The sequence below is a fragment of the Lagenorhynchus albirostris genome, chromosome X (assembly GCF_949774975.1).
Source record: "Lagenorhynchus albirostris chromosome X, mLagAlb1.1, whole genome shotgun sequence".
In the NCBI taxonomy this organism is placed as follows: domain Eukaryota; kingdom Metazoa; phylum Chordata; class Mammalia; order Artiodactyla; family Delphinidae; genus Lagenorhynchus; species Lagenorhynchus albirostris.
Genome location: NC_083116.1, coordinates 103853021 through 103870042, shown reverse-complemented (window position 1 = coordinate 103870042; position 17022 = coordinate 103853021). Strand labels below are relative to the sequence as shown.

Genomic DNA, 17022 nt, shown 5'->3' with positions numbered 1-17022 from the left:
ACCCGTCATGAGCAGACTGTGCCACTGATCCTTCATCTTAAGCCCAGAATAAATATATATGTAACAGACCTTAACCCAGCACACATCCTAGAGCCTAGCCCAGTTAACCATAACTTGAAACAGCTGCCCAGCCACACTCAGCCTAAGTCAGCCAAAACACAGACAACCTAAAGATCCATAAGCACGAGAATAAAGCCTTGTTTTAAGCCATCGAGTTTTTGGGGTGATTTGTATCGCCATATTACGGTAATAGCTGACTAATACACTATCATACCTGGATCATACGTGAAAATATACTAATACCTTCTTACTGGCTCAAAGGTATTTTGTTTTAACCTCAAGTTGACTTACTTAAAAAAAAATCAGTTTTTTGTTGAGAACCCAACATGAGGGTATTTAAAAATGTACAGCTTCTATTCATGAGAAAAATGCAAATCAAAACTACAGTGAGGTATCACCTCACACCAGTCAGAATGGCCATCATTAAAAAGTCTACAAATGACAAAACCTGGAGAGGGTGTGGAGCAAAGGGAACCCTCCTACACTGTGGGAATGTAAACTGGTGCAGCCACTATGGAAAACAGTATGGAGGTTCCTTATAAAACTAAAAATAGAATTACGATACGTTCCAGCAATCCCACCCCCAGGGCATACATCCAGAGAACACTCTAATCCAAAAAGATACATGCACCCAAATGCTCACAGCAGCCCTATTTACAATAACCAAGATATGGAAGCAACCTAAATGCCCATCGACAGATGAACAGATGATGTGGTATATACATACACTGGAATACTACTCAGCCATAAAAAATAATGAAAATGCCACTTGCACCAACATGGATGGACCCAGAGATTATCATACTAAGTGAAGTAAGTCAGAGGAGGACAAATATCATATGACATCACTTATATGTGGAATCTAAAATATGACACAAATGAACTTACTTACAAAACAAAAATAGACTCACAGATATAGAAAACAAACTTATGGTTACTAAAGGGGAAAGGGGGTGGGGGAAGGATAAATTAGGAGTTTAGGATTAGCAGATACAAACTACTACATATAAAATAGATAAACAACAAGGTCCTACTCTATGGCACAAGGAACTATATTACATATCCTGTAAAAAAAAACATAATGGAAAAGAATATGTATATATATGCATAACTGAATCACTTTGCTGTACACGAGAAACTAACACAACATTGTAAATCAACTATACTTCAATTTAAAAAAAAGAATCTATAGCTTCTAGTCTCTCTAAGGATTCAAAAATCTACCATTGTATGGGCTTGGTGGGAGATAAATTCCTGACTATCACCGCAATGGATCCCAAATTCCAGCTATTTATTTTCCCTAACCCCTGGCAGTTAGAACCTAGATATATGACTGAAGCATGCCTTATTACAGGAGTTGGCAATTTATGGCCCACCAGCAAAATCTGGCCTACCACCTGTTTTTATAAATAAAGTTTTATTAGAACAAGCCATCCCCATTCATTTGTATATTGTCTATGGTTTCTTTCACCCTGCAACAGCAGAGTTGAGTAGTTACAACAGAAATCATAGGACCTGCAAACACTAAAATATTTACTAATTGGCCTTTCAGAGAAAAAAATATCCATCTCCTGCTTTACCAAATAATTCTGTCAGAAACCTTAATTCTAAAATTAGTGACACAAAAAGAAATAATAATTTTGATACTTTTTGGCAGGATAGTAGCAACCAATATCCAGTGGCAATGGTACCTCTTGTGGACCAGTGGACCACGGCAGTGACAGAAGTTTATAATTCAGATTCATCTTATAGCTTGATGCTGGGTGTGTTTCTGGGTGCATATCCTGGTCTTCCTTGACAATTTCTGCCCATATTTAAACCTGACTCGCAGGTCTTTCCATTGATTCCATGAGTTACTTGATATCCTTCCAATTATATTATCCTACCTAAGGTAACTGGAGTTACTTTCTGTTAGTTGTAACTCAGAACCTTGAACAGTCCATTGAACTTGCTTTATTCCTGACTCAGAGTAAGATGCTCCTATTCCACTCCCCAAGGATCTTGTTCTCGCCCTCTCACATCGCTCACATCTGTCAACCTGTAATTTATTGGCTGTTTGTCCATTTTCTCTCTAGGACTGGGAGGTTCTTCAAATCAGGGACTGAATTTAAATCAACTCTCCATGGTGCTCAGGAAAATGTGAAAGCACATAAGAAAGAATTAGCAGGCATGAAGACTATAAGAGCCAGAAGACCATTATTTTTATCTTCAAAATTGCCAAGCTTGATCGAGTCATTATCATGTATAAGCAGTCTGCTAAGCACTCTACATACATTGTGTCATTTAATCCTCATAACAACTTTATGACTTAGAAAATATTTTTATCCCATTTTATAGATAAGGGAATTGTGGAGCATAAAGGTTAGGGAACTTGTTCAAGGACATAAATCCAGTCAGCAGGAAAGCCAGGATTCCAAAACAAGTTGAACTCTAGTGTCTGTGCTCACAAGCAATAACTTAAAACAGTTTTACTTGAGACTAGACTAAAAGTCACAGGAAATTTAGCAGCTCCTGACCAATTCCTAGAGGAACCCAGTTAGAGAAAAATTAGGATACTTTTCCAGAATCTGGATAAGAAAAGAGTGGGTCTACTGGCGTTAGTGACACACTATCTCTTGCCAGACATAGGAAAGACCCCACCCAGACATGGGGTGAGAATTCAGGAAAGACCCCACCCAGACATGGGGTGAGAATTCAGCTTACTCTCTCTGTGGAATGGCATTAGTCTTCTGCTTCTTTTAAAGACTATAGTTGAAGGTGAACTGAAAGGGAAAGAGTTGTATGACTGTCATAAGGGAATACCCAGCTCACTGACCAAAGATGACATAAAGTGGGGGAGAAGTCTCAGAAAGCAGAAAGTTTCACCTCTGCTTTCGTGCAAGAATGGGAGGTGTCTATAGAAGCACAGTAACCACTGGCTACCCAAGAACCCTGCAAGGTTCTTAAGGGATAGTGTTGGTGGCCTTGGATGGCTGGAAGAAAACACTGAGAGAAGACAACAAAGACAAAAACATCTCCAAAGTGGAATGAGCACCCCAAAAGACAGTGATGAAATTGACCTCATTGGAGCAACTTGTAAAAGCTCATTTTGACTCAATGTGGGCTACTGAGAGGTGTACCATGATGGCAATATGAGTTTGTCTTTTGCAGCATATACATAGGGTTGCTGAGTTTCTTTCCCTTTATCAAGAATGGCTTTGGATACCCTAGGGCCCACTGTTTTCCAGTAAGTTGAGATAGAACTACTGGACCATCCAGGGACAAATATTCTCAGGCTTCTTGCGGGAGGCTTCAGTCCATACGCACTGAACATCCACTTCGTGCTCAAGACTACCTTAATCCTGAGCATACCACACAAAATAAACCACAGCTTTTGTCTCTCAGGTGCTTGTGCAGGAGGCATAAAAGGAAAACATCAATCAATAAAATCGATTGCTATGTAGTAAATTCTAGGAATAGGTCACTTTGGAGCAGGTACTCTACAGAGTAGCCACCAAGTCTGGTGACATCTGCAAATTCACAGATAGTATGTTGATATTATATTCCATTAATGTTAAAATAATATCTAACTTTCTATGATCGACTAATATTTTTAGCATTTTAAGAAGGAAATAACATCTCATATGAGACTTGAAGGGCAGGTAGGCCAGAGAGGGCAGAACACATTTGTGAATCTTTAAATCAATTTAATATTGATAGAGCAGAATTTGGAGGGGTTGTAGGGCAGGCAGGAATTGATAAACAGTGAGGCTGACCAGAGGAGCAGGGGTCATGGGAAAGCCTTATATCTCCAATTAATAAGTTTGCACTTTATTCTAAAGGGAATGTAAGTTTTCTTACACTTCAGAAAAACAGTTCTGGATGAAAGATAATGGGGAACAAAGTAGGGATGATCACTGGAGACAACTGAGATTTCTGCTAGAAGTATTGATTTAGGAATCTAATGCAGTAAATGAAGAACAAAATTAGAAGTAAAGATGGCAAGAAATGGACAGATCTGAGAGATATTAAGGAGGTTCTTTGTAATTATTAAAAATGATTTGATTTCCTCTGAGAATAATGAAGAAGATGGTCTTGAACAAATCTTTGAAACCAATTGTTTTAAGCCATTACAACTTTATTCCTTTTAACCTAAAATTGGAAGAGAAAACAATATTTTCTTGTAGTATGAGGCTAAGAAATGTATGTGACTTTTAAAAATCTGGTCAACAGTTGGATATTTTAATTAAGGGAAGCACTAAAAATTAATTATTTTAAATCAACAAATTCCTTGTAGCAAAAAAGTGAGGGGACTTCCAAATGTAAAGGATCACCTTCAAAACAGAAACAACACACGAAAATCAACTTTGTGTTGCCAGCTTATATTTCCAATATATTAATCTAAGTATATCAAATGGTTATAAATCTATAGGATACAGATTTGACCAAAGGTATACAATTTATATTGTACAATTATTTAAACCACCTCAATTAAATGACCAGATGGGTTTTGACATTACCTGAAATTTTAGAGGCTATTATAGTGCTCCAACGTAATACTAACTTCAGTACAGAAAAATTTGTTGAATTCAGCTCATTAGTCTGAACTGTTCATCATTATTTTTTCTTACTCCACTTACCTTTTCCAGTGAAAGTGATACTTCTCCCTCTCTTCCTCCCTACCTCTCTTTTTTTCCATGGAGAACACTGAAATGAACTCTAGAATTCCTGGGAGACAGGTATAATCATTTAGTAAAAGGAAAGTGGTACCTACCCTTGTCGGTCCTTGCACATTTTGTTAACTCTTTCCCATTGGAAATCGAGCTGTGAGAGAGCTTCCTGTAGCCTCGCCTTTTCCACCGGTGTGGCACTTTGCAATGCTGCTGCCTTCTTATTGTGAATAACGTCAATCCGACCTGAGATTTGTTGCAGGCTGTCTTTTATATTCTGTAATATTGAAATTTTAAAGCAAGTCAAAAATGATTCAGCTGTCTATGGAAAGAGAAGAAAGGAAATTTATCAACCCCCAAAGTAACTAATGGCCTCGCATTTTTAATATGGACTTTTTTTTTTAAACATCTTTATTGGGGTATAATTGTTTTACAATGGTGTGTTAGTTTCTGCTTTATAACAAAGTGAATCAGTTATACATATACATATGTTCCCATATCTCTTCCCTCTTGCGTCTCCCCCCCTCCCACCCTCCCTATCCTACCCCTCCAGGCGGTCACAAAGCACTGAGCCGATATCCCTGTGTCATGCAGCTGCTTCCCACTAGCTATCTACCTTACGTTTGTTAGTGTGTATATGTCCATGACTCTCTCTCGCCCTGTCACAGCTCACCCTTCCCCCTCCCCATATCCTCAAGTCCATTCTCCAGTAGGTCTGTGTCTTTATTCCTGTCTTACCCCTAGGTTCTTCATGACATTTTCTTTTCTTAAATTCCATACATATGTGTTAGCATACGGTATTTGTCTTTCTCTTTCTGACTTACTTCACTCTGTATGACAGACTCTAGGTCTATCCACCTCATTACAAATAGCTCAATTTCGTTTCTTTTTATGGCTGAGTAATATTCCATTGTGTATATGTGCCACATCTTCTTTATCCATTCATCCGATGACGGGCACTTAGGTTGTTTCCATCTCTGGGCTATTGTAAATAGAGCTGCAATGAACATTTTGGTACATGACTCTTTTTGAATTTTGGTTTTCTCAGGGTATATGCCCAGTAGTGGGATTGCTGGGTCATATGGTAGTTCTATTTGTAGTTTTTTAAGGAACCTCCATACTGTTCTCCATAGTGGCTGAACCAAATCACATACCCACCAGCAGTGCAAGAGTGTTCTCTTTTCTCCACACCCTTCCCAGAATTTATTGTTTCTAGATTTTTTGATGATGGCCATTCTGACTGGATTAATCTCCAAAATTTACAAGCAGCTCATGCAGCTCAATAACAAAAAAAACAAACAACCGAATCCAAAAATGGGCAGAAGACCTAAATAGACATTTCTCCAAAGAAGATATACAGACTGCCAACAAACACATGAAAGAATGCTCAACATCATTAATCATTAGAGAAATGCAAATGAAAACTACCATGAGATATCATCTCACACCAATCTATTGACTTTTAAAAGTCATTAGCCTTGAAGCCCAGTGATTTCAACATGCCCAACTTCAATGGATAATTCACAGTCCTCATCTTGATACAGGTGATCACTCACTCCCTCCATCTTAAAACTCTATCTTCATTTGACTTCTGTAACCTGAATTTTTCTGGTTTTTCCTCCACCTTCTTGTCCACTGCTTCTCAGTCTGCTTTACAGAATCCTTCCCATCTTACTAATCTCTTAATATTGGAGTGCTCTAGCTCAGTTCTGACACCTTTCCTTGTCTATCTATATTACCTCTTATTTGGTCCCATGACTGTAAATAATCTCTATATGACAATGACTCTCAAACTTACATCTCCAGCCCTGACCTCAACTCTGAAATCCAGACTCACAAATCTAGGTACTTTCTTGACACTTGGATGTCTCATGAGCATCTCAACCTTAGCATAACCACATTCTGAACTGCATCCCCGTATCCTTCTCTTCCCATGGTTTTCTCTCCTTTGGTAAATGACATATCAATTGATAGTTATTCAGGCTGACAACCTTGGAATCATCCTTGGTCTTTCTTTTTTAATCTCCAGTATTCAAATTGTTGGACAATCTTGTTGGCTCTACTTCTAGAACATGTCCAGAATTTGACCACTTCTCATTATCTCCCTTGCTATTGCTCTGATGATATAAGTTACCCTTATATCTCACCTAGATTATCACAATAGCTACCTAAATGATCCTCCTGCTTCCAGTCTTGCCCCTCTCCCAGTCAATTCTCCACACAACAGCCAAAGAAATTCTTATAAAACATAAATCAAATCATATTAATTCTCTTCTCAAAACCCTCCAATGGCTCCTCATCAAACCCATAGTCTTTTTTTTTTTTTTTTTTTTTTTGCCCAGATGCCCGACTCGTGGGATCTTAGTTCCCCAACTAGGGATTGAACCCGCGCCCAGCCGTGGAAGCGACAAGTCCTAACCACTGGACCGCCAGGGAATTCCCAACCCATAGTCTTTATCATGGCCTACAAATCTCTACATAGCTTGGCTGTACACTGCCTGACATTATAATCTTATTTTTTCCTTATTCTGCATTTGCTGTCCTCTCTGCCAAAAATACTCTTTCCCTCCAAGACACTTATATGGCTGTTTTCCTCACTTCTTTCTCATCTCAGAAGAGCCTTATCTACTGTTCCATTTTAAGTAGCAGGGCCAACTGCTCTGTATTCCCTGTATTGTTCATTTTTCTTCATGGCACTTATGACTAACATGAAATTATACAACTACTGGTTTCTCTACATCACTAGACTAGATCCTATGAGTGCAGGGATGTTACCTGTCTTGCTCTATATTGGGTTTCCAGAGCTCAAACCTGTGCCTGGCACATGGTAGGTACCCAGTGCATTTGTGTTGAATAAGTGAAAGTATCTCAAAATTTAACTCCATAATTTTAAAGTCTAGATTATATTTAAGGGGAAAATACACAATGCCATTAAGTAATAAAAATCTTTTAAAATATTAATGTTCAAAAAATGCTAAAAACTTACATATTTGTCTAGTCTTACAAATGTGAATTTGGTTATTTTGCTCATCTGCATTGTCAAAGACAAGTCAATTGAGTAAACATTTATTGAGCTCTTTCCTGTACAAGGACCAATACAGAGAAAGTAAAGGTAGGTGAAGCACAGTTTTATTTGTTTCGAAGAAGTTTTAAATTGATCTCATTGAGGTAGTAAGGGAGGATGTGGTTTGGAAACTGAAGGAAACAATTATAGTTTAGAAGTCCCAGTTAAATGATGAGAAATTATTTGATGAGTGGTCTAAGTGGTACCAAATCTTTTCTCAAAGTTCAGAAAAGGAATGAATCATATATCATATATGGTCACAAGCCAAGGAAAGGGCTCATAAAGGAAGTGCAATTTGGGGTAGACACAGCTGAGTAGTTGAAGTGGAAAGGACATCATACTTAGTAGGTAATACACATGCAATGACAGGGAACATGAGTAGCCGTATACGACTGACATTTCAGAAATGTACAGGATCAGGGAAGATGGGTCAGAAAACAGAGGCTGGAGATGATTAATAATGTGCTTTAAAATACTGCATGTAATTCAGTAGACAGTGGGGAACCATGACGTGTGTGTGTGCATGTGTAGTAATTTCATATATATACAAAAGCAGAAAAGGAAAAAAGGAAAATAGTACAAACAGCCCCCATGAGCCCATTATCCAGTGCCAACACTTATGAAACCATGGACAATTTTGTTTCATTATATTTCCACCCATTCACCTCCTCAACTGGATTATTTTGAAACAAATTGATATATTATCCATAAATACTTCAGCATGTTTCCAATATACGTGAATTGTTTTCAAGGAAAGTACACATAATACCATATCCTACATCTAAAAACTTTAAAGTGTTATTAATGTAATCAAATATCTAGTTGTCCTTCATAATTGAGTTGAATTGAGAAAGTTGTTTAGGAAGGAAACTTGGCAGAACTCAGTGACTGTTGGGTGAAGAAGAGGAAAGACTTGAATAACTCCCAGGTTTCTGGCCTGAGCATCCGGATGAATACTGATATCTGAGTAAAAGGATTTCAGATGGATGAACAGGTTCTGTGTGCACATGCATTTGTGTGTGTGTGTGTGTGTGTGTGTGTGTGTGTAACAGATGATTTCCTTCTGGACACATATTATGAAGCCTTTGGGTTGTCAGACAATAGACATTCAATAGGCAGCTGGCAACAGACTTTGAGAATATGAATGAGATGGCAAATATCGTTGGGCCATACGTATTCTCACATTTCCACACGGTCTGGCCTTTCTGAGCAAAGAACATTGGCATCTGGGTTAGAGGATAATTGAATAGCAAACATACCTTGGTGTTTAGATTAGTGCATTTTTCCAGGGAGACTTAGAAGCTTATCTTTCTTGGATCCCTTTGCTTACATTCCAACTTACATTCTGAGGATAACAGACCTAGACCTTCCCCTCTCTCTGGAGAGGATGTGTTTACATTCCAGAGCAAAGGTCTCTCTCTGTTTGTCTCTCTCTTCCCGCCTCTCTCTCCCCTCACCCACCCAAGTCCCTCCATGTCTGTCTGTCTGTCTCTATCAGATGTGCCAAATCCTTTATATAAGCTCTAATGTTTATAATGTTGGGGTTTCTCTCTTGTACATCTGGCCCTCACTGCACGTCTCATGGGGATTTGAGTAATTAGTGAGATGTTCTCTGACCCAGAGATCACATGCTTCCTGTCAGGATAAATAAATACAGTTGACCCTTGAACAAAATGAGGGTTAATCTGTGTATAATTTACAGTTGGCCCTCCACATCTGTGGTTCCTCCGCATCCGCGGATCCACCCAACCATGGATTGTATAGCACTGTAGTATTTACTGTGGAAAAATATCCACATGTAAGTGGATCCATGAAGTTCAAACCCATGTTGTTCAAGGGTGAACTGTATAAATATAAAAACTTAACAGGTATCAATAAAATGAACATATTTGCTGACTTGTAGGCAAAATTGGGGTGGTTCAACCATGTGTGAGATGGAGACTAGGCTAGATAGGGGGTGCCTGTTGCTAAGCCTGCAGCTTCCCAGAAGGCTGGCTCTGAAGCAAACTCCATTGGGCAGCAGGAGAGAAGTCATGGGTAGATCTTAGGGAGCTTTCCTGCCTCATTCTAAGACTTTATGACTGTGGTGCATGAGGACTTGTCTTGGGGGAAGATTAATCTATAGAATCTTGTGAGGATATAGATAATGTCGGTTGTAAGGGGCAAAAGTCAATGCTTACAATGGGACCCTGAGGAAAGCAGCTGTGTTCCCAGGTCTTCAAATCAGCTAGACACAATGGTTATGGGTGATGTGAGTGAATTTGAGAGAGAGAGAGAGAGAGAGAGAGAGAGAGAGATTGTTTATAAAATTCCAAGGTGTTGTCTTCAAGTCCATGAACACCTTGATTAGAAGGTTTCATTATTTTTTTGTTAAGCAACTCAATTAAACTCTGTGGTCAGAATATGTATCTAACAAGTATTACCATGTGAGAGAAAGGAAGGCACGCCAACACAGAAATATCCTGTGAGATTCCTTATCTGGAGAAATGCAGGTTAAAATTGTCTTCTGCCAGTGTTACAGAATTGCTAGTCATTGGAATGTAGTAGGTGTTGTTTCATTACAGGAGAGATGGTCAAATTGCTCAGAAACTTTTGTTAGAGTGAAAGCGTGAGAAGAAAATTTGCCTAACGACGACCCTTTGTGGAAAGCAGAGGTCGAGGTTGGAGATGAATATGTCTGAAGAGTAGATCTCATCAGACCTTGGAGAAGAACCAGAAGAGTAAAATATTTTAAAACTAAAGGGAGAACGAATATCAGGAAGGAGGGAGGGAGGGAGCCACCCAGAAGTCAAATGCATCTAGGAACAGGAGTAAAAAGTCAACTGTGGATATTTAGGAGGTGACTGGTGATCTTATCAAGAGCAATCTCAGCATATTGAAAGTATGGAAATGTAAATCTGGACAGAGAAGACTGTCTTCCATTGTCAACCTCTTTCACTACAAAATTGAAAATAGCTTAGTACTACACTATGGTTTGCTTTATTTGACATAAGACACTTCTTTATGGAGGAAAAGTTTACTACTAATAAAAACAAAACTGAGAATATAACAAAAATTTTTAAAAGACAGAATGGATCTCGTATATGTTATCTATGTCCTAGAAGTGCCTTCACTCAAGCAAACCTCTTATATTCGTTCTTTCTTTTATCCACCTGGCAAAATTTCATTACCATCTCCTGATGGCTCTGAGACTAGAGTCTTGGGTGGAATATTTAGGGCTACCCCACTAGCTGGATTAGATCAGGTGCACCAACATGACTTCTTTTCTGCTTCTGTTAACTCTGCTGACCTGGACAGCCTGACAAAATGACCTTTGCCAGTGCTTGCACTGGCTCAAATCCTGTTGATGTGAGTCACGGACTCCATGTTAACGTGGCTGCCAGCCCAAGGGCAAAATTCCAGAACTCTGACAAGTGCTCCACTTGATACCAAGCATCCAGCTGACTGACATGCTGATTATTGAAATTCACACTGGGGCAACCAGCCCCATTTGTCCGTGTGTTGGGAGCCCAAACACTTAAAATGAATAGCTGTAATTTCCTAAAGGGGTAAAATTCAAGAGAAGAGAAGGAGGATCTTCCCCACTGGTCTAAAAGTAATCCATTCATGGCTTTCATGCGGGGTGTGTGTGAGAGAGTATATAGTCTCTCTCTGATGATTTGAGTTTGCAAAGCTTCCTGATTTTAATCCAAATCTCTGGAGAGTTCCCAGTTCTCTGGAGAGTGATGGAATTGCTTAGAATCAAGTTATGAACAGTTTTAGCAATTCTGGGCAGCATGTTGTAAAGGCAAGAAAACTTTCTATCTTAAATGAGAAAAGCAAAAAGCAAGAACTGGGGTAGGAGATGTCATACTCCCTGGATACCGAGATAATAGCTCCTTGGTGCATTCTCAGAGAATGCTGTCAAAATTGGCTGGAGTCCAGGAAATCCTTTTTAAAGTCCCTACGCATACTCTTGTCCCTGAGGCACTGCACACAGAAAAATGGTATATGCACCAAAGAAAATTCTGTAGCAGTTTCCATAGTTTAAAGTCAGAGATGAGATCTTTTATAGCTTTTTACTATTTTAGTTTGTCTAGAAATAAGTGATCTTTACAGTTTCTGACCCTCTGAAAATGAAACCATAGTCACTGTAGTTGCTATGGTGATAGAAAAATCCCTAGGATCACTACAGAGTATATTATTTCCATTTCTCTCCCTGAAATAGTTCCTTACCTTACCTGAAAATATGATTGCAAAATGAGGAAGCACACACTTTTTAGTCAACTTCCTTCCTGATGTTGACATGCACCTATGAAATGACCTCCCTACTCCCCATTTCAATTCTGTGAGATGTTTATTTGTCAGTCACTCTTCCTGGAAATGGAAATTTCAATTTCTGGAAGGCACGCATACATAAGTCTATATAATTTAAGTCCTTGATATTTCAAAATAGCATCCTTTCCACTCTGGTTCACAGAATCAAATAAGTTACCCTTAGTTATACACTTTTTTTTTTTTTTTTTTTTTTTTTGCGGTACGCGGGCCTCTCACTGTTGTGGCCTCTCCCGTTGCGGAGCACAGGCTCCGGACGCGCAGGCTCAGTGGCCATGGATCACGGGCCCAGCCGTTCCGTGGCATGTGGGATCCTCCCAGACCCGGGCACGAACCCGTGTCCCCTGCATCGGCAGGCGGACTCTCAACCACTGCGCCACCAGGGAAGCCCTATACACTTTTAATTGAGAAAATTTTGATAGTGAAGCAACTTTCGCAACTGAAAGATGAAGTCCAAATATGTACAATGAGGGAAAACAGAAGACTATGAACTATACTGCTTTAACTCACATTTAGAGGTGAAAAGCCTGTTGTTTAAAGAAGAGCTCACTGATAACACAGTCATAGTAATATAGGCCTCAGCTTTGAGATAAATAATATTTAGAAATGTGGGTTTCCCTTTAAGAAAATAATCAGTTTTTTAAGGGTATTCATAACACAAACAATTTGAACCTATAAGTACTTTGTTGATTCAAGTATTATGTAGTAAGTGTCTTTAATGAGCTAAAAAAGAGAAACTAAGACTACAGACAATTGATCTAGGGAACCAAACAAGGCACCTGTTTGCCAACTAATCAGGCTGAGATAAAGGTCTCAAGTAACTCTTAACTAGGCTCTGTTCTCTATCATAAGGGGCATATTTCTGCTGCTCAGTTTTTCTTCCTTTTAATGTAAAGCAACAACTACTCCCTTGCTGTTAGGATGTTCCACTATAGAGCATGCCTTTACCCACCTAAATGGTAAATCTATTTATATGAATGTCAAACTAGATACTGTAGAAAGTGAACGGGGCTGGAGTAGGAGACAGTGATATCTGATAAATTGAATGTATTATTAATCACTTCTGATGAAAATAAACTTAAACAAGAACTTAGTGAATTTATAATGTCTTTTCTTACTTATTACTTACTTATTGCAAGTATAATTATTTTATAATTATTCTGGAAAGTGCCTATATGATTTCTGTTTCTAAAAGTGCTATTTAAAATAGCATATTGCTATTGTGCCTTCTCTGTAATCTATAACTTATAGGTAGCCTTAGTCCTGTTTTATACCAAGAAGCAAGCTCAAACACAGGTTCCTAAGTTTAAAACTCTTACTGAGGTAAGATTTGAAATAACAGGTCGATCATATGATGTGTATACAAACTTTAATCTGAAATTCTGTCTTCTATTTTAAAGTTTGTAACAAAATATTTAGAATTTATAAAATATTTACTTCAAATTTTGCAAATGTTCACTTAGTAAAAGTGTTTCCATAAGAAAAGCTATCTTAAAATTGAAACAATATAGTTTCAGATATATAACAAAATAAGCTAAAATATAAGATAATATGAAATTGTCTAAGTGTATTTTCCCCCAAAACTGACTTCCATATTTCAATTATATTCTGGCTTGAAGTATATTGAATTTCATTTAAAAACTGTAAAATTGCTTTCTAGTGATTCTTCAGCTTTTATGTCCCAAAATGACTCATGGGAGCAGATGGCTTTAAACACCTATAATTCACATTTTTTTTAAACCATATTTACTTCTTTTTTTTTTTTACATCTTTATTGGAGTATAATTGCTTTACAGTGGTGTGTTAGTTTCTGCTATATAACAAAGTGAATCAGTTATACATATTTACTTCTTGAAGAAAATTTCTATTTGGTTCACTAAAAGCTTCTTCATCACATCTTCTCCCACCTCTGCACCATTCAGTACTGTTAAGCATAGCCTTCACCACACAGCCCTGGTCTCTGTAGCCCTACCAAGTTCCGCTAGGCCTCAGGTTTCTCTCCATTTCTCTGAGAGCTATAGCTCTGTCTTCATTCATTAACGCAACAAATATCTGTTGAAAACCTACCATGTGCCAGATACAGTCTAGGTACTGGGGATACGATAGTGAGTCGGAAAGACAAAGTCCTCCTTTTTCTGTTAGCTCACAAGCACTTTGCTGTAGCTTTTAGCCGAGTCGATCATTCAATGGCTGATTCCCTACATCTGCTGATGCCCACTATTGGACACTATTAGTGAATCTATAGAACCATCTTGACATCTTGCCTATCCCGTTTTCCAACTCCACCAATAAGATCCAGTTGTATCAAGGTGATATTTAGATTGTGGGAGTGGCTGAGATTGTCCACAGAGGCGGGGTTAGAGGAAAGAGGGCTGGGAAAGGAACATCAGAAAAACCCATATTTTGCGAGCAAGTGTGGAGGAAGAACTAAAGAATGATTCCAAAATTTATATCTCTAATTGAGATGATCTCCTGAACTTTGACTTATATATATCCAGTATATCCAATATGTCTCTTGATATCCACATGGATGTGTAATAAACATCTTAGACTTAACACATCAAAACTAAACTTACACTCAACCTTGCACCCTAACCTGATACTCCTGCCGTTTTCCGCATGATACAGTTAATGGCAGCTCCATTGTCCCAGTTGTTCATGCCAAAATTCTTAGTGTTATCCTTGAATCCTCTCTCTACCAACCCACATGCAACTGGCCACCAAATCCTATGGGCTCTACCTTGAGAATGTATTCAGGACTTAAACCCCCTGCCACTCTGATCCAAACCATCATCTCTAGCTTGGATAGTTCTGAATATGGGTATAATAACAGTGCTTTCCTAATAGGGTTGCTGTGGTGACCATACAAGCTACCACAAGTAAAGAATTTAGAATGGGTCCTGGCACATAATAAATCAGTAGTAGCCAAATGCCACTTATAGTCAAAGCATGAATATTTCAAAGGCTTTATCTTCTACAAAATTATTCTCAGTTTCTGCTTTCTACATTGCTTGCTCCTCTTCACAAATTCAGTTACACTCATGCCTTATACTGTGTATTTTGTCTATATTATGTCTCTTACTTTTATTACTTTCTAACTTGTTTGTGTAACTCTGACATGTGTATTCAATTAATGTTACAAATTACCAGAGCACAGGGATCACATCTTCTATTTCTCTTTTAGAGAGTTAAACACAGTATTCGAGGCTCAATACATATGTGTTAATTTGAAGTGAAAAGTTGAGTTGAAGCTCTGAATCTTAACTTGCTTATGAAAATCAATTTGAATGGAACCACTGAACCTTTAAGGTTTGTTACATTGTTCTTGAACTGTTGCAGGCATGCATTCAGGCCTGAACAGATGTTGTGCGTGCTTCAGGCATCTCCCTGTTTATTCTATTTTACTTTTACTGGTTATTTAGCTGTTAGAGTAAATAGTGGAATAACAGTCCATCTGTATTTCCTGGCCAAGTTTCTCCATGGTTACCTCACAGTACCTCAGATACCTAACAACAGACAAAGTCCTTCATTTAGAATTATGCCTAGTTCCCCAGACGTCACAGAACACCAATGAGAACAAAAAGAAACCTGCAAAACCTGCACTTCACTGTTCCAACTGTTCCACAAAGACAACAATCCTAGCCATCAGCACCAACTAAACGAAAAATGATTTCATAAATCCTTCTGTGATAGGTACATTTTGCATTATGTTGTGCACACTGTCAAAATCTTTTACAAAAACAAATCTTGATAGAAAAATCGGCTCTTGCGCATAGCAAAGGAGAATTGTGTAGAAGCAAATGCTTTTCTCATCATTCAAAATTAGATATATGGTATTCTATGTTTCCAAATATTTTAGAACCAGGACATGCCTTTAAGTCTTGTGTAACTGAGCAAAGGAGGGGCAGATAGATTTTATGAAGAAAAATTCTATGGCAATACAGTAATCCAGGGAGACCTGAAAAACTGATTACCACTGAGGAATGGGATTGAAAAATGTGGACAGGATGCTTTTCTTTCTTCTTTTCACTTTATACTATTTTATCCTATTTAAATATACAATCATGAGCATCTTATTATTCTGATAAAGAATGGAAAATCTAGCACGTGTCATCAAGCAAGTTTACAGATAACTACTATACACAACTGAATGTAATTAAGTCTGTACAAATTAATACAAATGACAGTACACTATTTTGGAAAATAAAGGAAACATATTTGGTAATATTTTGCCCATTTTATAAATGATTAACGCTGTTGACACTGGGAGAACATGCTTTCTATCACAGCATTTTACATTTGGGATAGAAAAGCAAAACCACTGTTTCACGTAATTGTTCTGAACCTAAACGCACAAATTTAAGAAAACCAACAAACGACAAAACAAAACATGTTAACAACATGTTTTGTTAGGATAGGGATCTTAATACTCTTCCTCCTTTCTTTATCTTTTTGGAAACCCCAGAGATTTCCCTAATGGTGAGAACATCCTTTTGCCTCAGGTTTGGAAAACTCAATTTGGGAATTTGTAGTAGTTGGTATCCATTAATTAAAGTGATTTACAATACATAGTTCTTGATTTTTTCCTTGACTGTTTAATTACATGCATTAGGATTCAGAAACAAGCAGGCGGGTAAAAGTCATTGTATTAGATTGAACTATATGCAATTGCCAACGTTTGAACATTTTGACCCACATAATGCCAATTCATAAGATTCAACTGAATGTTATTAAAGTATCAACATGCTCATGACTACCATTTTAAGCAAGAAAATTGATACAGATCAGCTTTTTTAAATGGCAAAAGAAAAACAACAAAATAAATAACAAAAATAAGTCTCATAATTCCAAGGGAAAAAAAAACACTATTGATTAAAGTATCCTTCACTTAGAGCTTCAATGCTTTTAAATAGTTTAAGTCATGGTTCTGAACTC

General features: G+C 37.9%; 1 protein-coding gene across 1 annotated transcript in view; it reads right to left on the bottom strand.

Moving 5' to 3' along the window:
* The window catches only part of DMD (dystrophin), a 2123521-nt gene that overhangs the window by 1199902 nt on the left and 906597 nt on the right, over positions 1 to 17022 (bottom strand). Inside the window, exon 43 of the mRNA XM_060138437.1 lies at positions 4814 to 4986. Within this exon, the coding sequence (XP_059994420.1) occupies positions 4814 to 4986 (173 nt within the window). The remainder of the gene's footprint in view (positions 1 to 4813; positions 4987 to 17022) is intronic.